At 48.8% G+C, this 27,596-nt stretch overlaps 1 protein-coding gene across 2 annotated transcripts in view; it reads left to right on the top strand.

Moving 5' to 3' along the window:
- The window catches only part of LMF1 (lipase maturation factor 1), a 202,057-nt gene that overhangs the window by 156,924 nt on the left and 17,537 nt on the right, over window positions 1-27,596 (top strand). For both annotated transcript variants that reach the window (XM_068422813.1, XM_068422812.1), the window contains 3 exons: window positions 16,544-16,727; window positions 19,218-19,371; window positions 22,699-22,882. In XM_068422813.1, the coding sequence (XP_068278914.1) occupies window positions 16,544-16,727; window positions 19,218-19,371; window positions 22,699-22,882 (522 nt within the window). The remainder of the gene's footprint in view (window positions 1-16,543; window positions 16,728-19,217; window positions 19,372-22,698; window positions 22,883-27,596) is intronic.

Below are 27,596 nucleotides of genomic sequence, written 5' to 3' on the forward strand. Positions count from 1 at the left end.
CCATTTTCTAGTACAGCAGAGGGGATGGCTCAGGGCAGGCGCAGCGGGAGCGGCCGGTGCTTGGCTGCTGCTGCAGAGGCTCTTCACCGACAGAGATGCTGAGACATGGTAACTGTCCTGCACCTTCTTCTCTTTTTTTTTTTTTTTAATTAAACATAGCATTTCTACTAAAACTTTTACATTCAGTACTTCATTTTTTATCCCTGAGGCTTTTGCAGGCTTGCTTTATTAAAATCAAATGGTAACCAGCCCCAACTAAGGCACGGAGTTATTTTTTCTTGGTGTGTTTTCACGCCACAACTGTTTTCTATTTCTCCTGGGCTTGCAGAAGCCCGTGGCCGACAGCTCAGCCCCGCGCCCGGACGTGTATTAGCTCCGAACGTGCTGCGAGAGGTTGGTTTGGTGGAAAAATCCAGGTCATCGTGGATTTTGAAATACACCCAGCCTTGGCTTTCAGTGACACTGAGTAGCCAACCCAAGTTAAATATTTTACTGCAGATGTTGCTAAGAGCTTAGAGTTACTGAAATTATGTACTTTAATGAGGCAGAGAAAGTAGCTGCAGAAAGATATAAATCAGAGAAGCCACCAGTGTTTTCCAGCGTGGTGTCACGCTGATCAGATGTGACATCCCCTTTGCTTTCTCCTTGCGTTCCCCTGATGCTGCGGATGTGGTCGTGTCCTTTCCTTTTAACTTTAAAAGGAAAAGATGAGTTTGAATGAGCGTTGGGATTGAAGTGCCAGTGGATTTGGGGAGCGGAGTCCCCATCCAGCTCTTGCAGCTGGCTGCTGTGTCTCCGCAATTGGTTGAACCAAAACCTTGGAGTTGAATTGGTTTGAAAGGGATTCGTAGCACAGCTCCCGTCCCCTGTGCCAGGGCTGTCTGAGGCTTGTGGTACTCAGCCTGCCCATCTACATTTATTCCAAAGAACATCTTTTTCCCCATACTCTGTCTTTAATACCAATTTAATCCAAATTTTACCAAGACCTGGACAGATACTAGGCAAAAAGTTGGCTATCAGAATAGATGTTTTCTGATGTGTTCTCCTTCCCTAATGGGGTTTGCTCTTACTTTGGCAATTGTTAGATACGTCTAAATATTGTAGAAAAAGTGAATTTCAAAGGAGCCTGCAATGACTGTATGTGGAAAGGGAATTGAAGTATTTTCGCCAGAAGTATTTTAGCATTCCTTCAATCAAGGGATATAAACAGTTCCATGTGACTTCAGACTGATCCAGGATTTGAGAGAGCAGGGATTAATTCACATTATTTCTTGCAGAGGGAATTTTGAACCCACACGTCTCTCAGTGAAAAATGTCCTAATTAGCAGAGAAAAGGATATTCTGGAAGAAGGGCTTTCACTTTCTAGTCTTAATACTGTTCTACTCTATTATTGATAATTCAATCATCATTTAGCATTATTACAGCAGAGCTCTGGGCTTCGCCATGTAATTGGTGAGTTGTTGATTTATGCCTATTGACAGCCTATTCCAGATTGCAATTAAAACGGGATAGACCTCAAGCAAGGATTATTTCTACTAGGGTGAAAAATGCTTTTGCTGAATACTTCTTCTCTCCTATGTTAATACTGGGAGAGGACTGGATGATCCTTAAGGTCCCTTCCAACCCAAACCATTCTATGATTGTATGATAACGCTGGCTCTGCAGCAGAAATGGCAAATCACAGAATCCCAGAATCAGGCTGGAAGAGCCCTCTGGGATCATCGAGTCCAACCATTGCCCTGACACCACCATGGCAACTAGACCATGGCACTAAGTGCCATGTCCAGTCTTTTCTTAAACCCCTCCAGAGATGGTGACTCCACCACCTCCCTGGGCAGCCCCTTCCAATGTCTAATGACCCTTGCTGAGAAGAAATGCTTCCTAATGTCCAACCTGAACCTCCCCTGGCCAAGCTAAAATGAAATGGCGTCTGCGGTTTGACCAACTCACGAGTCAAACGCCAGTTTGTCCTTGCAACGTCTCGGTCCTGTTGAAACTGGTGGGAAAGGCCCCGTGGAGCTGCAGGCTGGTCTCCATCCTCTGAAACCGGCCATGCTTGAAACCTTGTACCTTCTGGGAAAGCCCAAGGTGCTGGGGATGCCTAGTGAGGTGGTCTTCATCCCTGCTGCTGCGTAAGGCTAAAGGGACATAGTTTTGCCACTTGAGTAAGTGACCTTCTGCTTTCTTTTGTGGACAAGATTGAATTCAAAACACCACCCTGTGGAAGGGACTTGACTTAGTCCCGTATTCCGTAGGAGTATGGACCTAAGGTCCTCTCATTCACGGGGATGTAGAATCTATCAACATAAAGGCAGTATTTCCTCTGTTGAGGGCTTCCCCCGTCCTGGCACTATCTTAGTCCATCCGTGTGACATTCCCTCCTTGTCTCCTGTCCATGGGAAGATGAGCCACGTGCTCCATGGCTCCCCAAAGGCACCTGGGGACGAGATGTCTTACTGACCCTTGCATTACGGGTGCGTGAGCAGTGCAGGGCCACGCCACGGCCACCCCTCAGCAGCCACGCGGTCTCCCACGGGGACGGCCGCTGCCGTGGGTGCCCCCGAGGTGCTGCAGCCTGCGGCACCGCAGGGATTTGTCTGCATCCGCTTCCAGGAGCGCATCCAGCCAAGAGCACAAGCAGCCCGTGTAACTGTTTAGGTTTTTTGACAGTTTTATAGCCTTAAATTTGCACCTTATGGAAAACTATGACGGTTAATGATTAATGGCCGTGTTGGAATTTTTCTTATGATGTCTTAATATCCGAGTATGTAGCAGACCTCAGCAGAGAGGAAAAATAAAAACCTGCAGCAAAATGCTCCCAGAACAACTTGACTGGGCAAGTATTGCCCAGGCAGGCTAGTGCTGTCCAAAAGACACGGTTATATTTAGGATTGTTTTTTTAAGGCTGTAATGCTATTTACTAGGTGTCTAGCTCGAATTTGAAACCGGCTTGAAAGGAAGCTGTGAAACAGTTTTTCACGGGTGCGTTCTTCAGTCGCTGTTCAGTAAAAAAGTTGGTTTTGATATTACAAACCAGCTGCTGGTTGTTAACCAAAACAGGCAAGAGCTCGTCGTTAAACACCGCTGCTGTCGTGCTCTAAGATCTTACTGCCATGCTAACAAGAAAAAACAACCAATGATGTATCATTTTTTACAGCCAGGTAACCGTTTTTAGCTTATTTGCCATTGGTCTGCCTTGTGTTGTGTCTGACTGTCCCCACTGGTGACAGACCTGGCCTCGTAGCAGCTCCACGAGCCGCCCAGCACACGCATCTCCCGCGGCCACAGGGGCTGAGAGCTGGGGCCAGGCTGCGCTTTGGGGCTGTGCACGGGGAGGGGGTGGGTGTAGTACTGCCTGACCCTGCTGCTGTTACTACAAGAAGGAAATATCAGGCACAGGATGGCATTTCCACTTGTGAGTCACTTCGGTAAGCTCACATTTGATGGTGTCCCACAAACCAGAATGATGGTCTTCAAGCATCCCAAATGGGAACAGGGTTCCTGGGGAAGGTGCTCAAAGCTGGGTCTGGCCCATTGAATATTTTGATGAATCCACAAATTCTGATTGGAAAAAAATCCTTTCCAACCTGCTTTCCCCGCGGAGGAGGCAGATGGGGGGCAGAGCCTGACGCCCCTCCGGAGCACGTGGCGTGGGGCTCGCTCTAACATAGCCCATCTGGAGATACCACTGAAGCAGAGCACTTCGGCTGGACTTCAACTTTACATTTGCTATAAAAGTATTTTTAATGAGCGGGATGGAGCTGGTTAGTGAAACGCTTGGACCGTTAATAGATGTAGAAATTTTTTAATGTGCTGTTTGACTTTATTGATGACATGAGCTAATCGGAACGAGCGCTGCTCTCGCGCCGAGTGAAGAAACCCAGGCGTGCTCGGGGGGAACAATGCTCTGGTTTTCCATGGCGCTCGTGTCCTGGGGAGGGATCCTAAAGCATTTTGCAAACAGCACGTTTGGAGCTTCATGCTGGTGGTGGGACGTCACCGCTCCTCGGCCATGTGCCAGAGGGAGCGGCTGCCAGGGCTGCGGGGTCCCACGGGGATGCCGGGAAGGTGCCATGGTCTAGTTGCCATGGTGGTGTCAGGGCAACGGTTGGACTCGATGATCCCAGAGGACTCTTCCAACCTCATTGATTCTGTGATTCTGTGAAGGGCTGCGGTGCCCTGGTTGTAACAACCTGACTTGGAGTTTGGGTTGAGATCTTCTGCATCCTGCTTCTCCTGGCTTTGTAGAAAATTCCATGGTCTCTTTTATGACCATGAGTAGTCAGGAACTTGGTTTTACTTCCTTTTTCAAAGTCCACAGAAGGCCCCATAATTACATGCTAATATGGTTTTCTTGAGGGCCAGATCCTGATCTCATGCTGGTACAAACCAACGGGGTAGTTCGCTCCAGTAGCTCTGCCTCTTCCTCCTCCACCTCCTCCTGACACCAACACTAGTTTTGGTGGTGACCTGCCAAGCCTTCTGCTCATGGTTAGGGTTTTGGGTCTGTGCCTCATGGGCATCACCTGCTTGCAGGGCTGGTGTAGGTTAGCAGCTAGAATTGTTGCTGAGTTATCCCTGTACGAGCTCAAAAGCTGAGGGTCTGCAGAGAGGGTCTCCCTCTCTCATTTGCTACCCTCTTTTCATGTCCTGACGTGTTCTCCATGGAGAAACTCTCTGTCCCAAACTTAGAGAGCTTGGACTTACCTTGAGAAGGATGCTGCCTTCCCACCCTTAAACAGCATCCTCATCCAGGAGCCTGCCACTAAAATCAACTTTTTTGAGCAAACTGGAATAAAATCAGGAAAAAATTATCTGCAATTGGTCCTCTAATGTAGGATGCTGCTGAAAGGCTCGTTGAAATTTGCTCGTCCATGAAAATGCTCTTTGGCCTTTAGTAAAAAAATAAATAAGGTGTTGAAAGATTTTTGCCATTAGTGTCTTCGTGACAGCTTCCCCCTTTAGGAGGTAACTTTACCGTCAGGGATGGAAAGATGTTGATAATTCAGAGCAGAGTAGCAAAAAATTCCTTCCTCCTGTAAAATTATTCTTTCATTTTATATTGGTCCAACACTTACATAAACAGTCCTTGGGCAGTTATTTAGCCTGTAATATATTAATGTGGAACACTGTAGCCTCTAGCAAAAGAACCAACAGATCAAGCAACACCAAGAGGTATTTTACATAACAAAGCTGCAGAGCAGAATAAAAGTGTCCAAGTCAGTAATTCCGAGACACATCTCGGCTCTGCAGGAGCAGGACGGGAGGAGCCCGGTTGTGTGGCTGACCCAAAGCGAGCAACGATCCTAATTCACACACAATACTTTGGTAATCGAGTTAAACGTATAAAATGTCCTGGAGCAGAAATACTTACTACAACATCTTGGGCTACGGGATAAATAAAAGAAACTTAAGTTTAACCCTTTTGGCACTGGACTTGTCTCATCCCAGTATCCCAAGTTGCAGAAGGGGCACTGGGCTGCCGTCCATCTGTACGTCTGACTGCTCATCACTGGAGGGCTGGACTGTGATTTATGTGTGTGGAGGTACTTATCTATATATATATATAAAATATAATCACTCCTCTTTCACTCTCTTGCTTCTCTTTAAAATTTTTTCCGCTGAAAATCTGGAAGTTGTGCTTATCCCTAGAAACGCTCCGCAGTTAAATCCCACGATCTGTGGGAACTCCAGGAGGTGGTTCATAGAGCTGCAAATTAAAACTGAGTACGGAGTGAGACATTTATATTGCTTCACATTTAGATCAAGAACAAATGTCAGGAGTGGAAATGGTTTGGTTCCCTATTGCTTTAGCACAGTTCTGGTTGTAACTTTAGCCCAGGTACTTAGGCCGGGGGTTGCAGAAGCCTTGCCGTGCCATTTGTAATATGTCAAAGGACAAAGTTCAGGGAGAAATTGTAGTTAAGTGCTACGCAATTGCATCTATAGTTATTTTATTCCTCAATAGTTATTTTATTCCTCAATATTTCCATTCTACATGTATAAGATCAGGGGAGTCTCTTAACTATACAAGTATTTATAAATATTTTAAATACTGACCTCTGTTTTTAGGGCTAAATGTGGGTCTTTTTTAACACAGTTCTTCAAGCCTCCAGCCACAGCCACTCAGGCAGCCCATAATCTGTGTATAGCATGGGAATATAAAATGCTGTGAATTCTGGCTAATTCCTCTGGCTCTAAAGGAGTCATTTGCATATCTTTGGTCACGTCCAAGTGACCCCCCGCTAACCAGAGGTGCCCAGCGTGTGTGCAGCTGTGCAAGGGGCATCTCAAGGTTTATTATTTTCTTATTTCTCTATTAAATGTGGTAATAATATGTGGCTTCTCTCCTGTCATCTTGTGGGAAGGAAATACTCAGCCTTCGCCTATGAAATCATGTTTTGGATCCTGAATTTGGGCTATTTCCACGATATTCCCAGGGAGCTGGGTAGGTGCTTCCAGCCCTTTTGGAAACTCGGGGCTGAGGTCTCTGAGGAGCGTCCGGGTGTCCTGAGATCAGGTGTTCCCACAGCAGGTAAGGGATGGAGAAAGGCAGTTTGTTGTCTCTCGTGGGCTGCGTTTTGTAACGTGGATTAAGTTGAGATGACCTAATTGACTGCACGTCCAGAAGTAAACCAAAGTCAAGCCACGTTCTTCTTTCTCGTCTTATGGCACAACTGACTTTGCTCTTTTTGTCCTGGTACTTCCAGTAGCTTCCTGAATTTCTGTGGGATTCACAAAACCGTTTTAGCTGCTGTCTAAAACAGAGCAAGTGGACAGAGGTAATTATTTTCCTATGTATTTCTCTGCACTAAATAGCTCTGCAAAGCAGAGATTAAATCCTCGTGCAAATATTGAACCAAGAAGTTAACAAGAGATTAAATTAATAATCGGGGAAAATTAAATGTTCTTGCTGTTGTCATTTAATGGGAATTTTTTGCCCATGCCTACAATAACTTTTGGGAAAACCGACATATATAAGTGTGTTTCAAACTGAAACCAGATGGGGGAACGATAGCCTGTTTTTCTTTGTGGGAGGCTGTTTTTGTGGTACGCAAGTATCTGGAGGCACATTAAAATAAAATTTGGCTTTTGAGGCATGTCCTTCCTATCTCTTACAGGAAAGACCAACTTTTGATGTTATAGGTTTCAGCTTGTCCCAAGAGTAGGAGATGTTTGGCGGTGGGGCCACAGGTTTCACAACAGCAGAGTTAACTGCTTAACCAAAACCAAAGTGATATATGCCCATTCGGAGGACGCTGGTATTTTCTTTTTAAAGATCCATGCCAGGCACAGAAGGCCCAGAGACTGTGGGCAACTTGTGCTTTCAATTCCAGTGGCACCAGCGTGCCACCATCCACCTTTCACCAGCCCGGCTGCTGGGTGCCCAGAGGGAAACCAGACAGAGAGCAAGCGAGGAGTGGGGCTGGGGGAGCGGGCAAACAGATTGAGGTGGGTGATGGCAAAACTCCCTCTCCCTTGCTGTCACCCATACCACCAGGATTTGTCCCCCTCTGCTCAAAGGCATGGCCTGGTTGAGTCATTTCCAAACTCCCACTTCTCTCTGGTTCCCACGAGGAGCCGAGCAGCCCGCGGTGCCTTTGCTCAACCATGGGAGATAAGTCTGGTGCGGGCGTTTCTCTCCGCTGGGACACTTGCCATTCGCCCTGCGTGGCTGTGGAGTAGCACTGTTGTCACACACAGGATGGAAAGGGATGGGGACCAGGTGGTCCTGCTGGTGCTGAATGCCACCGCTTTCCCTGGTAGCTCCAGAGAGCACAGCACACGCGTTCTTGGGTGCTGACATGGGCTTCTCCTCACACCTACTCTTCAAAAGGATCCATAAAATCCAGCTTAAAAGATTGATTTCTTCTTTCCTTGGTGACATGCAGTTCCACTGAGGAGCTTGCTTAAGTTCTGGAGATCCAGCAGCAGGTCCATCAGGAGGAAGGGTCTTTGCTGTCCGTGTGTGGCTCTGGGCATCTGTGATGAGAAGATCCATGCGGGACCCAGCTACTGCAGTTTTGACAGCGCACGGATGAGCTGGGCTCTTTATTCTTCGTCTTTCACTAGCACACAGTGAGTAAGCCGTTGTTTATTTTGTGTGCAAGGAAGGAGGTTTACTTTTGTTTTTTCTCCATCCTATTATTTTTTTTTAATTGATAAATTTGGTCCGTGTTTAATCTTGAAGTGATTAGTGCCTTTTCTGTAACAGTCAGCACTAAAAAGTCCCATCTCACGTGGCGGTTGGTATAATTAATACCAGTTAACAAAGCAGGATGACCTCAGCCACAAGCACAGGAGAGCTGGAGAGTACTTAGCTACGTTAGATCTTTTCAAATCATCTGAGCCTAAGGAAATCTATCCTAGGGCTGTTAAAGAGCTGGTTGTTGAAATCCTGTCAGCATTAGTGATTATCTTTGAGAATTCGTAGAACATAGGTGAGGTAATGAAAGAATAGAGAAGAGCTAATGAAGTACCTGTCCTCTAAAGAGAGAAAAAAGGAAGAGCCAGGACATTACAGAGCCATTACTGGAAAAATCCTGGGAAAAAAAAAATTATGAGACAGGCCATTTCTAAATTCCTCCAAAAACCAAGGGGGATAACTACAGCCGTCGTGGTTTTGCCAAGAGCAGACCACGTAAAAGCAGTCTTCTTTCCTTCACTGACAAAGCAAGGTGCGTGGATAGAGGATAAACAATATCTGCTTTTACTGAGGCTTTTGAAACTGTTTCACGTAAAATCTGATAAACAACCCAAGAAAACAGAGTCTGTAAGAAGTGGGAAATACTGTCCAGTGGAAAAAATGGGTTGGGAAGTCTATTGAGCAGTTATCAATGGCTCACTGTCAGTGGGAAGGATTTCTTGAGGGGGCTTCCCCGGGGTCTGTACAGGAATCTTCAGGGTTTTCATTAGTGATGTCTAATATTAGTAGGCCACGCTCAGGTAGAGGGTATTGGCACACACGATGGGAATTCAGAATAATCCTGACAATGTGATGGAGTCGGCAGGGCTGCACTGTCACAGAAAGGACCAGCGTCCTACTGGAATATATAAATTCTTTGTGCTCTGAGTATATAAATCCTTCCTGCTCTGTGCCGCTGGTAAGGCGAGAGCTGAAAACTGTGGCTCAGTTTGGGGCATTCCCTTCAGGAAAGAGAGGTCCCAGCTGGAGAAAATCCAGAGGACAGTGAGAATAAGCAGAGCTCTAGAGATGGGATTCACAAGGCAGGGTTGAACCAACTGGGATTGTTTAATCCAAATGAGAACATTACTGGGAGGGAGGAGGCAGTGGACAAAGGATGGTTTTCACCTATATATGAAACACTGTTGCACGTAGAAGGGAACAGTCTTTGATGCCAGTGAGCAGAGAAGGGGTCATGGGATTAAATGTTGTCAAGGAAGAGTCAGGCTAGCTGTTAGGAATAATTTAAAGATAGTGAAGCAGTGGAGCCGGTAGCCCAGGAAGGCCAGGGACGTGTCTCCATCACTCAGCAAGGCTTCTAGGAAGGCTTTGGACAAACTCACTCCAGTGCAGGTAGAGACAACTCTACCTTGGGGCAGCAGGAAAGACTGGGTGGCTTCTTGAGGTCTCTCCCAGCCTTCTGCTCCTGTGTTTTTCTCTTTAGATGAGTTATAGTTCTTCCAGGCACCCCAATTTTGGCTCTTCTGTGCCAATGGCTTAACATCAGAAAGCTCCAGTGCTGTGTGGTGACCATGTCCCCATGCTGGGACAGAGCCTGCAAGCTCCAGCCAGCCCTTGACTGTGTTTAAGAGTTTACAGCCTGTTGTTGTTGTTCCTTCTGGACAAATATACAGTCTGCTACACAGAACGTGAGCTTCTCCTACCTACTGGAAGTTTATAACAATCTATGATTTAAAAAAATAAACCCCAGCCAAACAAAGAAGTCTAACCTGTAAAAAAGTTATGGGTGTAGGTGCCCATTTTCTGACAGAGGAGTTTGGTAACAGTGCAGGGGACAGAAATGTAAGGAATAATTGTTTTTGGGCCTAGAACCAGGAAAACTACTTTTCCAAATTAATCCAGTGAGAGCCATGAATCCACAGTATTTCATATCGCACTTCATAAAACTCCAGTCATAATCCATAAAACTGACATTATTAGATTAAAAACCTCAGTTCCTCCTATAAGGAGCTCGCTCATTAGACATGCTGTAGTTTTATAACCTTAAAGTTCCTACCCAATTACCATGATTAATACTGTGCTTTAATAAAAAATTTTTAAAAATCACCACAGGGGTTGATACCATCTGTTTGTTATAATTGTGCATTTAAATATGGTCCAGCAAGAGAAAGACACTCAGTAAACACAAATCAAGACCAAGGTAGGGAGGGCACAGCCCATCCACTGCAGCAGAGGTCCGGAGGGTGGAGATATGGAGATACGGTTGGGTTACAGTCGTGGTGGGAACACAGAAGGACCAAGCCTGGTGTGGTGCAAAGGCTGAAATTACTGTGGGATGTGCGCGACAAGCTGTTCTTTAAGGGTCATTAGCCATTGGAAGAGGCTGCCCAGGGAGGTGGTGGAGTCACCATCTCTGGAGGTCTTTAAGAAAAGCCTGGACATGGCACTTAGTGCCCTGGTCTAGTTGCCATGGTGGTGTCAGGGCAATGGTTGGACTCGATGATCCCAGAGGGCTCTTCCACAACCTCATTGATTCTGTGATTCTGTTCTTCTTCATGCAGCCGAAGGGGAAGGAGCAGCGATGCTCCCCATGCCCTGCCTAGCCAGCAGCACCAGCTCCTGGAGGGCTTTGGTGTCCTTGCCCCCAAACGTGGGTGCGGAGGAGGTCCAGCACCCACAGACCTGCTTTGAATGTGGGTGAAATAAGACCTTGGGAAGTTTGGTGGCTTACCCTAGATCAGCAGCACCAGCGTCAGCGCCCAGGGCAGGAGGTGAGCGCGTGGTGATCAGAGATCTCTGCCCTCCCTGCCCGGAGAAATTCATCTTAAGTTGAACTTCCCGCCAGGAACCAGCGCGGTTCCACTTTGCCAGGGCAGGAGGAGCAGGACACGGAGGCTTAGGAGGTTTCACGCAGAAAAGGAAGGATTTAGGTAAACGTGTGCTGCCTGCCAAGGCAAATACTAGTTTGAATCACGAAGGATCCACTAACCCCGGGGGATGCTGCGCTCGCAGGATCCGCGCTGCAGAAGGCACCGGTTGCTCGGCTGACAAAGCTTCACCCTTAATGCTGGTGGGACACGTTGATCAAATAATGTACACCTCAACGTACACCTCAAATAACCTACACCTCAAATAACCTACACCTCAAATAACATACATACACCTTGTGCAAAAGCGCCCACGAGCCCGATCGCGAGGACAGCCACCCGTCGGCACGTTGGAAAAATTATCTATTTTCCTGTTAATTGACTTTGGAGCAGGAGGTCCTTTGAGGTTTATTTCTGCACAGCTGAGGGGTTCGCAGTGCTCAGCCCCCCTCGGGCAGGGTATAATATCAACCCGTGTTTGAATCCGGTGCCGGGCAGCAGCATCGAGACGCGGCTGGAATAACTGAAGTTAAAAATGTGGCAGGTTCGTGATTCCACCCACAGACCAGAAAACGCCAAAACTTGTGTTATTTTTGACTCCCCTGATTTTTAAGGGCTGGTGGAAATAAGATATCTTGCTTCTGACTTCCAAGCAATAAAGAGAGGTGAATCACTGCTAAAAAAAAAACCTCCCGTGGACCACCCAGTGGCTCCGCGCTGTAAAACGAGCCTCGGCAGAAGTGGCAAAGCGCAGAACTATTTTCTTAATATTACTGCAACTGCGCGAGGCAAATCACAGCAGAAAAGGCTCAGAGTTTCCTGACAAAGTAGCTAAGTGAGAAATGTGTTAATGAATACAGGCTCATTAATAGGCATTGAACTACATCCCATTTGGGTCAAAGGGGGAGCACCAAACCTTGAGTACAACATGTTACATTCAAGGACCTGACATGTGTATGTAATTCAGATTTAAATACTTTTTTCCCCTCATAATTCTGGATAATTATGCAACTCAGGATAAATAAATAGTTATTTTTTTAACCAAATAATAGTTAGGACTTTTGTTACTTAGTGTAACAAAAGCGAGTCCAGAGGAGGGCAACCAAGCTGGGGAAGGGTCTGGAGGGTCTGACCTCCGAGGAACGGCTGAGGGAGCTGGGGTTGTCTAGCCTGGAGAAGAGGAGGCTCAGAGGTGACCTTAGTGCAGTCTCCAACTACCTGAAGGGAGGTTGTAGCGCAGTGGGAGTCGGCCTCTTCTCCCAGGCAACCAGCGATAGGACAAGAGGACACAGCCTTAAGCTTCGCCAGGGGAGGGTCAGGTTGGACATTAGGAAGCATTTCTTCTCAGCAAGGGTCATTAGCCATTGGAAGGGGCTGCCCAGGGAGATGGTGGAGTCACCATCTCTGGATGTGTTTAAGAAAAGCCTGGCCATGGCACTTAGTGCCCTGGTCTAGTTGCCATGGTGGTGTCAGGGCAATGGTTGGACTCGATGATCCCAGAGGGCTCTTCCAACCTGGTTGATTCAGTGCTTCTGTGTAATTGGTCAGATCTCTAATTTTTTTAAGATTTCATGGCTGTTACTGAAGAGTCCTGCTGGGGTTTTGAAAATTAGAACTTGCAAGTCACCGCATTTAAAAAAAATGGTGCCAATCGTATAAAATATGAAATGACACGTTTTTAACATTTATTTATTGTTGTTTTTAATGCGAAAAACATACGTATTTTTAATAGAACATTGGCTGAAAGTCCTCAGACTGAAATTGTGCGTGTGTGATTGGTGTTTGCATTGTGGAATAGTATTTTGGGAGCCCACCTCTTACGCTTGAGCGGGAGAGCAGGCACCACAGCGAGCCCATTTCGGGGGAGGAGAGAGCACGCTGGAGGGGGACACTGTGGGATAAACCATGGGGAAACTCCTGGCACCAGCGTCTGGGCACGCGGGTATTTCGGGGAGGGGCTTGTAATTAAGGTGTCGGATTTGTAATTGGGAGATTCGGGTCCTATTTCAGGGTCTGCTGCAAGACTCCTCATGTGGTCCTGAGTGAGTTTCTTTAAGGTGACATCCCCAGAGAGCGTTGCTGAAATAAGAATTAGGGGCCAAAATTCTTCCACTCGCTGCCTGTAACACAGCTGTAATACATCCTAATTTTGATCTTTGTCCGGTATGTTTAGATTTAGCTTTTTTCAGGACAGGAACTGTCCTCTTACCATCTGTTTTGGCAAGTCCAAGCTAAACAGATCCACGTTGCAATTGGAGCCTCCTCGTGTTCCGTGAGTATAACAAAACCCTAATAACAAACCCCAGGTATTGCCCAAAAGCCCTTGGAAACCAGTGTGCTGCTTGTAAAGTAAGGTGGTGGGCTCATTGCCTTGTCCCCAGCCATACGGTTGGCACTGCCATGGAGACCTTGCTCTCGGACAAGCCTCAGCAGAGGTCAGAGACCTCTGGGTGAGGTCAAGAGACATGTCTCTAAAAGCCAAGGGCAGCATGAAGGAATATGTAAAAAATATATTGCAGCAGTTCCAGACATGCCAAGATTTAGCCACAGACCTGCTCTGTACATGGTCTGTCTTGTGCTGTAGTAAGTTTTACCCTGATAGTAGCTACGTGATATGTTTCACTGTGGGGTTGATACCCACCAGTACCTGTCTGAGCTTTCCTCGTCCTGACCAGAGCAGGAGAACCTGCAAGGTTCGCTAAGATTTCCTCTTTGCTTGGGATGTAGCTTTTTGGTGTTCACTGTGGGGTTTTTGTGTATGTTGGAGAAGGGAGACCCAAAGATGTGCTTTGCCAGGGGAGGGGGAAGTTTGTGATGGTCTCCAGCTCCCAAGGAGTCTTCTTGCATTTGACTGGAGTCAGCTCTTCAAGGCAGCTGGGTTTCCTCCAGAGACCTGCTGTCCGTGGATGCAACGTGGGCTGGAGGAGCAACAGAGAACTTCAGCTGTGCCTCTTGGGTCTGTGGTCAGCCCTTCAGCTTCTGCATCTCCTCAGGGTTTCTGAAAGCTTCATCACTTGTTCACTGAGAGGAGGAGACCGGTGGCGGGGGGCTGAGGTTAATTTGGCAGGAGTGTGGTCCACGCCGCAGCTCCTCTGCCTGCAGTGGGATGCTGGGGGCGTTGTGGGTTCATGCATTTGGTCTTGCACCATCTTGAAAGTCTTCCTTGACCACACGCACTAAAATTGTGAGTAAATAGTTCACGGGAGGATAAAGTTCAGCTGTGTGAATGGAGAACTGTCCTTTAAATAAAATAATAGTGGTGCCAATCAAGGCTGCAGCTTTCAGCCCAGCTGGAAGGTGGGGAAGTTCTCATTAGCTGGTCTGAAGGCTGAAAAGTAATTGACTTTGTTACATCAGGGCGTTATTTTTTGACATGTAATACACTGTCAGCTTTATAACCTTCATTTTTTATGGATCAGATGGTGAGACTACTTTCTTTTCTTTCCTTTTTTCTGCCTCTTTTGTTTTAATGTGTCTGAGGAACAGTTAGTTAATTAGGGCTAAATTCTGAGTGATGTGACTAATGGGACAAGAAACCAAATCAGCCTCAAAACTCAAATAGTCCCGAACAGGCATCAGCTGCTTTTCTTTTCTTGCCGTTGCGTGCGTATGCCAACACACTAGATCTCTCCCAACACGTTCCTCTGGGGCTACTGCGGTGGCTGGGCAGCCCCAGGGCAACCCAGATGTGTCTTCATGGCCACCTCCCTGGGCTTGGCTTCGTTTGACGCGTCATTTTGCTGGCGCTGGAGCAAGTTCACAAGGTCCGTTCTGCATCTGGTGCAAGTCCTGGTGTCAGCAAGGTTGAGCAGAGATGTCTGTGGGATGCTGGGAACTACCTATTTGGAAATTGCTTGTGTGTAGGGGGACTTGTGTGCGCTTGGCGAGCACTGACGTGACACCCCGGCGGCGAAGATAAATGAGGCGTTAAAACGCAGCGGGAGGGGTAGGTCTGGTTGAGCATGAGAAATGTGAGCGTCGCTGTACAAGTTCCTGGTGAGCCCCATCTGATGTCCTCCGTAGGGTCCTTGTCAGTGCCCCAAAAGATTGATTGACCCTTGCTGGGGCTGGGGGCATGGCTGCCGGGGTCGGCAGGCAGGGAGGTCCCCTGGGAGAGGAGAGCAGAGCGGTTTGGCGTGCGTGGAAGTACGAAAGCGGAGAAGGGACGTAACTGTACAAATAAAACGGGGGTCTATGGACAGGTAAAATAAAGTCGGTGTAGGCTGGGCTTGAGTAAATTTAAGCTAGAAAAATAGAAATAAAAAACTGCTTGTGAGGAGGCAGAAATTGCTCTGTACATTCAGGTTTATGTGAAGGTCTAATGAAAGGCTCCGGTGAAGGGTGAGCACGTACCGTGAGCAGGGGTGTGCCTGCACCTTCCCCGCGGCCGACGTGTGAACGTGGCGAGGAAGTGACGACTTAGAGCTGCAGAATGAAGCTGTGTGCTGAGAGAGTTGGGGCTGTTCAGCCTGGAGAAGAGAAGGCTCCGGGGAGACCTTCTAGCACCTTCCAGTACTTGAAGGGGCTACAGGAAAGCTGGAGAGGGGCTTTTTACAAGGGCGTGGAGTGATAGGACGAGGGGGAACGGTTTTAAACTGAAAGAGGGGAGATTGAGATGAGATAGGAGGAAGAAATTCTTTGCTGTGAGGGTGGTGAGACCCTGGCCCAGGTTGCCCAGAGAAGCTGTGGCTGCCCCCTCCCTGGCAGTGTTTAAGGCCAGGTTGGATGGGGCTTGGAGCAACCTGGTCTGGTGGAAGGTGTCTCTGCCCGTGGCAGGGGGTTGGAACTAGATGGGCTTTAAGGTCCCTCCCAACCCAAACCATTCGATGGTTCTATGATTCTATGAAGATGGGATTCATGACCAAGGCTAAATGGGCTGTGCCCAAAGACGGCTGCTTGATGCTCACTAGGACTTGCTGGAGAACGGCAAGAAGGTTCCTCATATTTTTCAAGTTGTTGTAAGGTTAAGGCAAAAAATAACATGTACCTGCAAAAAGCCCTTCCCAAGGTGTACAAATATTTATGGAGACTCCTCCAAAGGCTCACGGATTTGTCCACTTCGCCTTACACATGCAAGATGTCCTCCTAAATGGCCAATAAAACCTAAAATTAAAAAAAAAAAGTCTCTTAAAAAAACGCACGCTTCTATATTTAATGCTACTCTTTAATTTGAAGGTCCAATATTTCCTCCTGAAGGGTTTCAGGAATGTGGCTGTCACAGATATATCGGCATAAGCGGGAAGTGGACGGTTCCCCTGGGGAGCACTATGGAAATGAGGTCACACTATACCCCGGCTCATCCTTCTCCTGCTGAAAGCACGGGCAGAGCTCGCGGTGCGAGCCAGGGGGGTACGTTTGGGCTGTAGCCTGGGCAGGGAGGGAGAGGTTTGCCATCACTGTTGGAATCATGGAAAATCAGCAAAGTATGTGCTCGGGTGCTAAAAATCCCTCCGGCATTGCCTTCCCCACGCTTTTCTGTTGGTATTTAAGCAGATGCAACACCCTCTGCTCCCTTCTTTCCAAATTTAGGTGCTTCTGATCATAAGTGGAAACCTGAGTTTCCTCAACTGGCTGACCATGGTGCCCAGCATCGCCTGCTTCGACGACGCCAGCCTGGCGTTCCTCTTCAGCTCGCGGCGAGGAGGGCTGAGGGAGCGGGTGGCGCGGATGCAGCTCGAAGAATCGGCCAGGGAGCAGCTTCCCCTGCGCTACGGTGAGTTATTGCCGGAGCGGGGAAGAGGTTGCACAGAGGTGGGGTTGGTGTGCTTGTCCCACAAGCTGTCATCTCCTGGAGCAAATGTGGGTGGGCAGGGAGGTGCCTCTGCCCCTGCGTGGTCTGCGCTGCGGGCTGGAGGGTGCCTGGACCTCGGGCTGTGGAGGATGAGCGTGAGGCCAGTGGCTGGTTCACAGGCACGTGTGGGGGCATCGTCACGTGGGCATCACCACGAGGGCATTGCTGTGGGGGCATCGCTGTGGGGGCACTGCCACGGGGGCATTGCCCAGTGAGCATCAGAAACCAACCCTAAATAAGCGTTGTGGAACTTCATGCTTTATCTTGTGGTTTTGGGTTTTTTTTACCTTTTTTTTTTTTTATTTTGACTATTTAAAGTCAAGGATGAAACACCCGCTGTGGTTTGGGGCAAGGATTTCATGTTAGAAGTTGGGTGCAGAAGCAGCTCTCACGTTTTCTGTCCTCTCTCCCCTGTGGCACGGTGGCCCTGTGATCCATCTGCCCTCCATGCCCACAGGTGCCAGAGCTGTACCAGCACCCTGCTTCCCTGGTTAAATAACCCTGAATGTGGAAAAGCAAATGCGAGGGGGTTTGTAAGTGAACAAAAGGGATCGATGTGGTGGATGGTCCCTTCTGAAGGGAGTTCTCGAGCAGCCCCGTTCCAGAAGATCGCCTGCACAAGCAACACTGGGATGTTTTTCATGGGGCTGCAGAACAGATGTAGAGTTGTGTTTGTAGCCTCTTTATAAACCGCATGTAAGCAGCAAATTGCCTGTAACATCAACAACAATCACAGATGCTCATTTTTAAATATACTAAACATCTGTCAGAAGAGTGAAAAATGTCAACAAGATAAAGCATCTGTCTCTAGTCCTTTCCCATCCCCCAAGGAACACAGCTTATTAACCAGGGGCGTTAGTTCTAGCCAGGCTAATGCAGTTTCATTAAACTTTCTGTGTCTCCTATCCTACATATTTTGCTGGAAGACATCTTTAACAGCTCTTCCCCTCCGGGAGCTTTGCTTTAGAGGCTGTGAGAGCCTAGAGCTTTCCTACCAACTGCATTTTTGCATCCAGTCCCAAAGAACACTCTAGTTGCACCTTCAGGGTGGACTAGATGACCTTTAAAGGTCCCTTCCAACCCAAACTATTCTATGATTCTTTCTGGAGGAGAAGCCAAAGGGCCCCTCTTTGCTATGGTTCTCAATGAGTCACCAGGAGGGGGAGGTGGATCCTTTTTTTGAAGAACTTACTCCTTTTCTGTGATGTTCTCCAGAAAACGTTATTGAGCCAGGGTGCTCAAGCAAGGATAGCCATCCATACTTACCACCGCCTGGAGTGTCGGTGTATTCCTATTACAGAATCACAGAATCAATGAGGTTGGAAGAGCCCTCTGGGATCATCGAGTCCAACCATTGCCCTGACACCACCATGGCAACTAGACCAGGGCACTAGGTGCCATATTAAACCCTTTTTCTCTATGACTGAGTAGCTGTGAGCCCCAGGGCGTGATGACCATCACCTCCTGCTGAAAGACGAGCAGTCCATGCATGGCCATAAAGGGTGACCTGAGGAGCTGCTGATGCTGCCCTGTGGTGAACTTCTGTGCCTGTACCTGCTCTTTAGTTAGAGGCTAGAAAGTTCAGCCCATCTAAAAGACAAAAAACTGCCCGACAGACTCATACTGCGCTCGCAGCAGCACGGGGGGTGAGGGGAGGCATCTTGGCGAGCTCCTTCCCGAATCAAATGATTCTCCAGAAATGTTCTCAGACTAAACAATTATTAATAGCTTCTGAGAGAGGTTCAAATAAACATCCCTCTCCTGCCGAGATAAGGGGAAAGCTACATGCAACTGCTTTGAATCTGATCCTTTGGCTGCTGATGTTAAGTAAATTTAAGAGGGCCGTAAGGGTAGGAGCCCTCGGAGGTCACGGCTGCGTGTTTGTGTGATTGCAGTAGGGGTGTCGGGCTGGAACCCAGCTCAGCCCCGCGCTGCCGCTGCAAACCGCGTGCCGAAGCGCTGGTGGAGCAGCACACGTCTCGTACAGAAACGATAAGCAATATTTTGCAACAGGAAAATGGGGTTTGAATGGAGCCAGTGAGCGAGAGGGAGGCGAATGCAAGAAAAAAAAACAGGCTGACAAACCAGGGGGGCAATTCAGAGCAAGGTGCAAGTGCCAGCTGTGGGTTTTCCCCCGTATTAAAGCAATGATTAATGTTACATTTTAGACATTTTTCCTTTTAGCCCTTTCTCAGACTATTTAGAGAAAGGCAGATCTCCGGAGCGATAGCGTCTGGCCCCTGGCAAGGTCGGGGTGGTTATGGCAGAGGGTTTGTCAGCCCGAGAGCAGCTGTGAGCACCCGGGCAGGGTCCCGGCTGCTGGGGGGGGGTCGGGCAGGGGAGCAGGGGGAGCAGAGCCCATGGCCAGCGGTGAAATCACCTTCTTCTCGTCTGCTTTTGTCCCCCGAACAGGCTGCTATGTCCGCAGAGTGGTGAACGTCTCCTTTGGCCTCCTGATTGCTTATCTCAGCATCCCGGTTGTCCTCAACCTGCTCAACTCCAGACAAGTCATGAACACCTCCTTCAACCCTCTCCGAATCGTGAACACCTACGGAGCTTTCGGGAGGTACACACGCTTTAACAGCACATCGTGTAGCTCTGCTTCTCTCTCCAGTATAGTCCAGTAGCAGGTTGTGTGCCTCAGACCTAACCAGAAATCCTTCCAGCAGCCAGTAGACTTGGAATATCTATTTATGAGCAAGAAGAAGAAAAGGAGCAGGTCTCTTTCCCACTGAATTATAATTTATTTTCTTTGAGCTACTTTTAGTTAGCTCATTGTATTGGTATAGCAAATGTAATAGCAGGATGAAAATATCCATAAGAGAGTTCATCCAGTGGATAGTCTTCACCATCACCAGCCTGCTTTATTTATGGTGAACTTCTCTTCCCCTGCGCGCATTTGCTCTCCCTCATGTAAATATTCACATAAGCTATTGGGTAGCAGAATTTAGGCCAACGAAAGGAAGTGCTTTTTCCAACGAGTGACTTGGGGAATTCATTGCTACAGGAAACTGTGGAGACGAAAATATAAACGGCCTCAAAAAAGAACAAGACAAGTTGAGAGGATGGGCCCAGCAGCAGTCTGGCTGCTGCCTTCAGCTCAGGAAATCCCACTTTCACAGAATCACAGAATCAGTCAGGCTGGAAGAGCCCTCTGGGATCATCAAGTCCAACCATTGCCCTGACACCACCATGGCAACTAGACCAGGGCATTAAGTGCCACGTCCAGTCTTTTCTTAAACCCCTCCAGAGATGGTGACTCCACCACCTCCCTGGGCAGCCCCTTCCAATGGCTAATGACCCTTGCTGAGAAGAAATGCTCCCTAATTCCAACCTGACCCTCCCCTGGTGAAGCTTGAGGCTGCAAGGTGGGACTGGACGAGGGAAGCATCTCCAGCTGCGTTTGCAACTGGGCTGTTTTTTAAACATCTGAGTCTGGGTTTGCTGGGGACAGGTCACCAGGTTTAGGTGAGCTGGACTCACCATAACCGTTCTTGTGTGCTGTCCCTCCCGACCTCTTCCCCACCAGGACAACTGAGAAAATGCTGAAAAACAGAGCTTCATCAGAACAGCTTGCCCCAGGGGCAACAGGGCTGGTCTTCTCTACATGGACCTCTAGCTTTGCCACCACCTCGCCATGGTGGCCACGAGGTGCTCCCCAGAGGTCTGAGCCGAGGGGTGGGATGGGCAGCTCTGGGGTTAGTGGGCTCTGGACAAGGTCCCACAGGAGAAGCCAACAGTAATTAAATAGGTTTTATAAAAGGCGAAGCAGGCTGGCTGTTGAGAGGGTGGCTGAGCAGATGGTGAAGGGGAGGAGCAGGTCTCACTGTGACCGCTGGAGATGCAGAGGACTCCTGGAGCACATCAAATCAGTTTGATGTTTTCCCTAGTTTTAAAAATAGCAGAAATTTCTGTGGAAAGAAAAAAAGTTAGAAAAAAACATGACTAAATGTGTCAACACTAGAAAAGTTGTGGAAAATGCTGAAGTTTCTCCTTTTTTTTTGAGAGAGGGAGAAATAACCCCTAAACCTCTTCGAAGGCTGGCGTGGTGAAGCTACGGGAGATTGTTTTCTTTGGGTTGTTGTTCTTTTTCTTCTTCAGTCTATGGTTTCTGTTTCAACAGTTACCAGAACCTAAAGAGCATGTGATGAAATGCTGCTGTAATATGTTTGTAATTCCAGCCTATGTAAACCAATAAAAAGAGGATTGCAGCTTATAATGAATATACGATTATGTGAAACTTGACATATTTTGAATCACACAGTAGGAACATACTTTTATTAGTAATTTGGTGTCCCTGATTTACAGTGTGTTTCTAACCATTGGGCAGCTGGCCATGGCTCATAACTCAGCCCAGCGTATAATATGGAACTTGGCTGGAGAATCCAGAAATCTATTAAATGTAGGTAACAATTATAAGCTGAGACGTACGGCATTCCTCAGGCTGGAAGCATCTATCACTGGAAGCCATCGGGGGAGAAGGTGGAGGCTGTGTGTTTCCAAACTTTCGGTTTCTTGGGTTGGAGGAGGAAGGACCAAAGTAGTAAAAAATTAAAAGGGTGTTGGGAGCTGGACAACGTTGATAGGTGGAGTTACACAGTTATGTGTTCGTTATGGAAAACAGCTCTCTGGTGTAGGCGAGCGTCACTGGCAGGTCATGGAGAACTTGGTGATGGTGTTTTCACATGGGCTTTCCGTGGCGTGGGGAGTTTGCTGTGCTCTACCACCTTGTGTGGGGAGAGGCCAGCCAAGCAGCCAAGGGGGTACGCGTGACCTGCCGTAAGGCTGGTGGGCTTTTTAACCAAGTTTCTATACATCGACTGGGTACGGGGGGCTTTTTTGTTTTCATTTTCTGCTTTTCTTGGCTTGGTTTGCAGTGGCTCACACGTTACGTCCTCCTCCTCCTCTTGCTGAGCAATAGCTCCATGAGACCTGTCTTCCAGCTGGGATAGCGAAATGTTTGGGCGCGTAGAGACAGCTGTTGGTGGTGCCCCAAGAGTCAGCTCCTGGGGGGTGCTCCGTATGGGGCCAACCACCTCCCCGGGGCTGAAGCCGCTGTAGCCAGTTAACCCAGGCGCATTGCGAGCGTGTCCTGCCCCTTGCCATGGCCAAGGCTCAAGCTGGAGCTCAGCACCCCACGGCCAGCGGCGCTGCGGGGAGAGCCAGGCTTGTGAAGGGGATGCTGGAGTGGTCCCAGCTGGAAGCTGCTCTGCTGATCCTGCAGCTGGAGGTCTCAGGGCCAGACCTTCGAAACACAGAGGCAGGATTTATGTGCGCAATTGCCTGTGAAACTTCCCCTGCAGATATCATCAGTGACCGTGCCATTAGGGCAGCCACAGCCTGGCTTTTTGCACGTGGCACGTGCTAAAAACCTGGAGATGGAGCTGTTTTCTGACCATCTTTCATCTCTGTTTTCTCATATCATCAGGAACTTGTAGTCAGGGAGCTCTTGTATCATGGGAGTCATTGGAGTGACAGAAACAAAGGTTTTCTTCAGAAACGTGGGACAAAGAGAGATGTTGGTGCAGGCTGAAGATGCTCACGTGGGACTTGGGAGACACTCGTATTCTCTCAATGTCTCGGACAAGTGGTAGGCTCTGATCTAGAAAGACAGACCCATCGATTTCAGTAGGCATCATCTTTTTGGGCCATAGTCCCTCCTTGGACTGGCACAACTGCAGTGTGATAGAGGGCAGTGTGGGAAGTTGAAGTTTTCCATGTACTTTGCTGCTGGAGAGAGAAAAGTCTGACAGATAGACATGTTCTCTGTAGCTTGACCCATCAGGATCCAACTGTACCACGAGGCCATTGACTCATGTTGCCACGTTGACTCTCACAAACCAGCATTTTACATGACTTGAGACAACAAACAATATCATGTTGTGTCCCGCAGCATTACCAAGGAGAGAACAGAAGTCATCCTTCAGGGGACGTCCAGCCTGGATCCCAATGACCCCGCTGCTGTCTGGGAGGAGTACGACTTCAAATGCAAGCCTGGGGACCTGAAGAGGAGGCCGTGCTTCATCACCCCCTACCACTACCGCCTGGACTGGCTTATGTGGTTCGCTGCCTTCCAGGTACGTGTCTTTGGGTGTCCTGAGACTTGGGTGTCCCTGGACCAGGAGAAACAATTTATATGGATTTACTATGTGCTGGGGTGGATGAGGGGATGTTTGAAGCCTCGGCTAAGTTAATCATGTTTAAAAAAAAAAGGTTGTATTCCTAAAGGATGTCTGCTGCTCGTGTAATGAAACTCTAGGCAATTTTATGTGAGGCTTTTTAATTGTTTCTCAGCAATAACAGGAGTTAAAGGCATTGTGAAAGCCCCTGGGCTGCACCTGCCTTGCGAAGCGGTGGGGGACCTGGGGACACCGGCAGTGGCTTCCGCTGCCCGCCTGCCTACGTATGGACGTAGGGTCCCTCCAAATATTTGCCCCATGTGGTGTCAGCAAACAGGTGACAGCCATAAATTAAAAATGAGAAGAGAGGGGGGAAACTTGTCAAATTAATTCTTGTATATCTTTTAGCCTGTTCTACAAAATCTTACGTTAGCTTGAGAGCTTGGACCAGGCTTTACAAAACTGGGGCTTCAGCAGTGGCATCAGGCAAACCCAGCTCAGATTATCCCAGGCTTTTCTCTTTGTTCTTGTGTCCTCTCCCGGCGTATCCTCTTCCCTCGCTCCTCTCCCCCTGCCCCAAACTTCGCTGTTTGCTTTCTTTGTGGTATTTTCATTTAGGCGCCTTTTGGATTCCTCAGCGATGACATAACCCTTGCTCTTTGGCTATGGTTTTATATTTACCCCGCTAGTTTTTGTGTGCTGGAATTTCATTTAATCTGCATTAGGTATGCTTATCCCTCAGCAAGACGACAGCAAAGGTTAAAACTCAAGCCAGTGTCAGTGTCCGGCGTTACATAAAGGTGCGGAGGGTTGGATGGGAGCTGCTGGATTAAATCTGACTGTGTTTTGGGAGGGCTCCGGCAGCGGAGGAGAAATCCAGCTCACCCAAGAGAAGGTTGTTTCTGAGATGAAAGGCTGTTTGTTTCCAGGGCAGGAATGTCCCAAAGGCTTTAAAATACAAAGTGATCTCAGGTTTAAAACCAAAAGAGGACAGGGCATAAACAGTGATGCATCGCAGGCGAGCGCGGGCTGTGCTGGTGCCGAGAGGCACGTGCGTGGGCACGAGGAGGGTGGGGGCGTGCCGGGGTGTGCGTGGGCACGAGGAGGGTGGGTGCGTGCCGGGGGTGTGCGTCAGCCCTGGAGCGGGTCCATCACCTCCCGACTATGGCGGCACTGGGTGGAACTGGGTCTGTTGCCCCTTCCCGGCCATCCCAGCGTGTGCGTCCCACAGCGCTCCCTCATCCCCTTCTGCTGCTGGGGACTTTCCTGTGACCCCCCCCCCAGAGCCAACAAGTCTCCGTGAAGCAATTTCAGATCCTGCTTAGAAAAGGTATTAACAAAAGGTGCAGAAAGGTGAAAAAAAAAACCTTCTGAAAAGTGGGGATGACTCTTGTTGAAACAATAGGACAGTGAGTGACCTAGGCCTAGGCCCAGCCCCAAGCGTTTTCAAATTGGGATGTTCAGGCACGTAAATACCTGCTTAAGCGTGGAAGTAAATATCCATTTGGAGTGGCCGAATGTTTGTTTGAAACCTGTGAGCTGTATGTTTGGTGCCAGCTGTCACCCCGGGACAGCCGGCTGTCCTGCCATCCCCCCGCACCGCCGCAGCCAGAAGTCGCCATCGTTCAGGTGTTGAGTCCCGCAGAGCTGCAGAAAGGATGAGAAACCAGAAGCCGAAACCCCAGAAAAAAAGTTTGTGGAGCCAGGAAAGTTTTGCAAACCCCTTACAGTAGTTTACAGAGTCCATAAAACCAAGTTACTTCAGCCTCCGGATTAGATTTAATTTGTTTTTAAACGTTCTGGATTTTTTCTACGCCGCCGCTCGCCGTCTGCCCCATCGCTTCCAGCGGGCAGCCGGAGGGCTGGCTTGGCAGTTTGTCGGCGGTGGCCAGGTGAGGAGCTGACATATCCAGCTCTGACAGGCTGCGGAAAAGCCGGGGAGCTGCGGGGAAGATATTTACCATCCCTTTGTGCTGCTCGTGACAGGTTCCTCTTTGCACCTCATCACCGCTTGACATATGATGCCTTCCTCCGCTCGGGCTTCCCTGCGAAACTTTCCACCTTGGCTGTAGCTGCAGGATGCGCTTTGAAGGGCCGGAGCACGGGAGAGCCAGGCCCTTGGCACCGGGGAGCCGCCGGCACGGCCCCGGTGCAGGAGCGGGACGAGCCGCGGGGCTGCTCCACCTCTGAATCGCAGTTTATTAGTCGACTGCTTCTTAATTACTGTTCCAGAGCGCCATAATTATATATAATGTAACGTGGCATTATTTTCCAGGAAACAATTTTCGTGATGTTAATTTTATTATCTAAATATAATATGTCTTTTCACTCGTTTCCTAAATCCCCTCTTTGTTGTGCACGTCTCGACATCCCGAGGGTGCTGTAGCTCTGAATCGAAGCCCTTCATTTAGTTCTGGCAGGGATATAACCCGTCCAGAAACATGTCTGCACTGCTTCTTCGCGTCTGCAGAAGGGGAAAAACTGCCACGAATCACAAAATCACAGAATCAATGAGGTTGGAAGAGCCCTCTGGGATCATCAAGTCCAACCGTTGCCCTGACACCACCATGGCAACTAGACCAGGGCACTAAGTGCCATGTCCAGGCTTTTCTTAAACCCCTCCAGAGATGGTGACTCCCCCACCTCCCTGGGCAGCCCCTTCCAATGGCTAATGACCCTTGCTGAGAAGAAATGCTTCCTAATGTCCAACCTGACCCTCCCCTGGCCAAGCTTGAGGCTGTGTCCTCTTGTCCTGTCGCTGGTTGCCTGGGAGAAGAGGCCGACTCCCACTCCCCTACAACCTCCCTTCAGGTAGCTGTAGACTGCACTAAGGTCACCTCTGAGCCTCCTCTTCTCCAGGCTAAACACCCCCAGCTCCCTCAGCTGTTCCTCGGAGGTCAGACCCTCCAGACCCTTCACCAGCTTGGTCGCCCTCCTCTAGACTCCCTCCAACACCTCAACATCTTTCTTGAAGTGCAACGTAGAACTGAGCTACTCTGTGCCGCTGGTACAAGTGTTACAGGCAGATTTTTGGCAGGCTGTGGGTGGATTCAGCATCGTTAATAAATAGCAACCAGAAAACGAAATACTGTTCATAGTTTTGGGGCTTCGAGTTGGTCACTTTTCCTGGTAGCGGGATGTCTTGGACTTTGCAAAAGCCGGTTGTTTATCGTACCGAAGATTTGTTCTTCACCAGTGGACAGCAGTGGAAAGCCTGCAGTGCTCTGAATAAAGAAAAAATCAAAGGGAAGGCTTTTCCCCTCCTTACTGTGGCATGAAGGTTATTTATTCTGCATGTGGCCAACGTGAAGGCAGCTCTTGGTGCTTACCAAATAATAACAAAGCTAATGTCTTCTTCATATTGGTTTTTAAAGCCCAGTAGCTCGTTGCATTGTGCCTTGAAGCTGCTCCAAAAGCCTCTGAACGTCGGGACGGGCACAGAAGCCGCTCAGACTGGTGGCCGCGGTGCTGTGTCCCACAGGGCTCTGTCAGCAAACCCGTCGCGGAGCAGCGTTTGCAATGCCCTGAGAAGCCACATGTTTTTTCCAGATAGGATGTGTAAGTGTATAAATAAATTTGAGCTGCCTTCCTAAGAGAGGAGAGAAACTTCAGCAATGGGATTGATGCTCTGAGGATCTCCCCTGGGTGGTAACGGGGAGTCGTGATGGAGGCTTCATGTCACGCACGAACTGGAAGAGCTGAGAGCAAATATCCCTATTTATAGAGAAGGCAGATTAATATTTTTGTGAAATATTTTATTCAAGCCTCTGTTATCTCGGTCTTGCAGCCAGAAGGTGCTTACAGGAAAAAGCTGCATGGCAGCAGAATGGAGGAGGAGGAGGTGTGTGTAACATCATAAAACCCAAACCTCGTGCACAGCCTTTTACATTCCCTTTCTTCCCCCTTCTAAAAATACAGGCCTCGATTCACTTCCATTTTCCTTCGCAGCATTACAGAATCGATCAGGTTGGAAGAGCCCTCTGGGATCATCAAGTCCAACCATTGCCCTGACACCACCATGGCAACTAGACCATGGCACTAAGTGCCATGTCCAGTCTTTTCTTAAACCCCTCCAGAGATGGTGACTCCAGCACCTCCCTGGGCAGCCCCTTCCAATGGCTAATGACCCTTGCTGAGAAGAAATGCTTCCTAATGTCCAACCTGACCCTCCCCTGGCGAAGCTTGAGGCTGTGTCCTCTTGTCCTGTCGCTGGTTGCCTGGGAGAAGAGGCCGACTCCCACTGAGCTACAACCTCCCTTCAGGTAGTTGTAGACTGCACTAAGGTCACCTCTGAGCCTCCTCTTCTCCAGGCTAAACACCCCCAGCTCCCTCAGCCGTTCCTTGGGGGTCAGACCCTCCAGACCCTTCCCCAGCTTGGTCGCCCTCCTCTGGGCTCGCTCCAACACCTCAAGGTCTTTCTCTTCCAACCTGATTGATTCTGTGATTCAGTTGAAGGCGCTCAGCTACAGAAGCAGGAACAGCAGCTTAAACCAATGTGAATATTGGGGGAAAACCTCCAGGACGGTGGAGTTACCACTTTCCATCCCCAAAGCAGGCAGGCTGTGACGCGACAACAGCGCGGGAGATGTAAACCTCCCCTGCCCCCTGTCACCCGCCCTCGCACGCCGCTGTGAAACCGTGCAGGGCTCCCAACCATGTGAAATAATAATGC

This window comes from Nyctibius grandis, chromosome Z, assembly GCF_013368605.1.
Source record: "Nyctibius grandis isolate bNycGra1 chromosome Z, bNycGra1.pri, whole genome shotgun sequence".
Taxonomy (NCBI): Eukaryota; Metazoa; Chordata; class Aves; order Nyctibiiformes; family Nyctibiidae; genus Nyctibius; species Nyctibius grandis.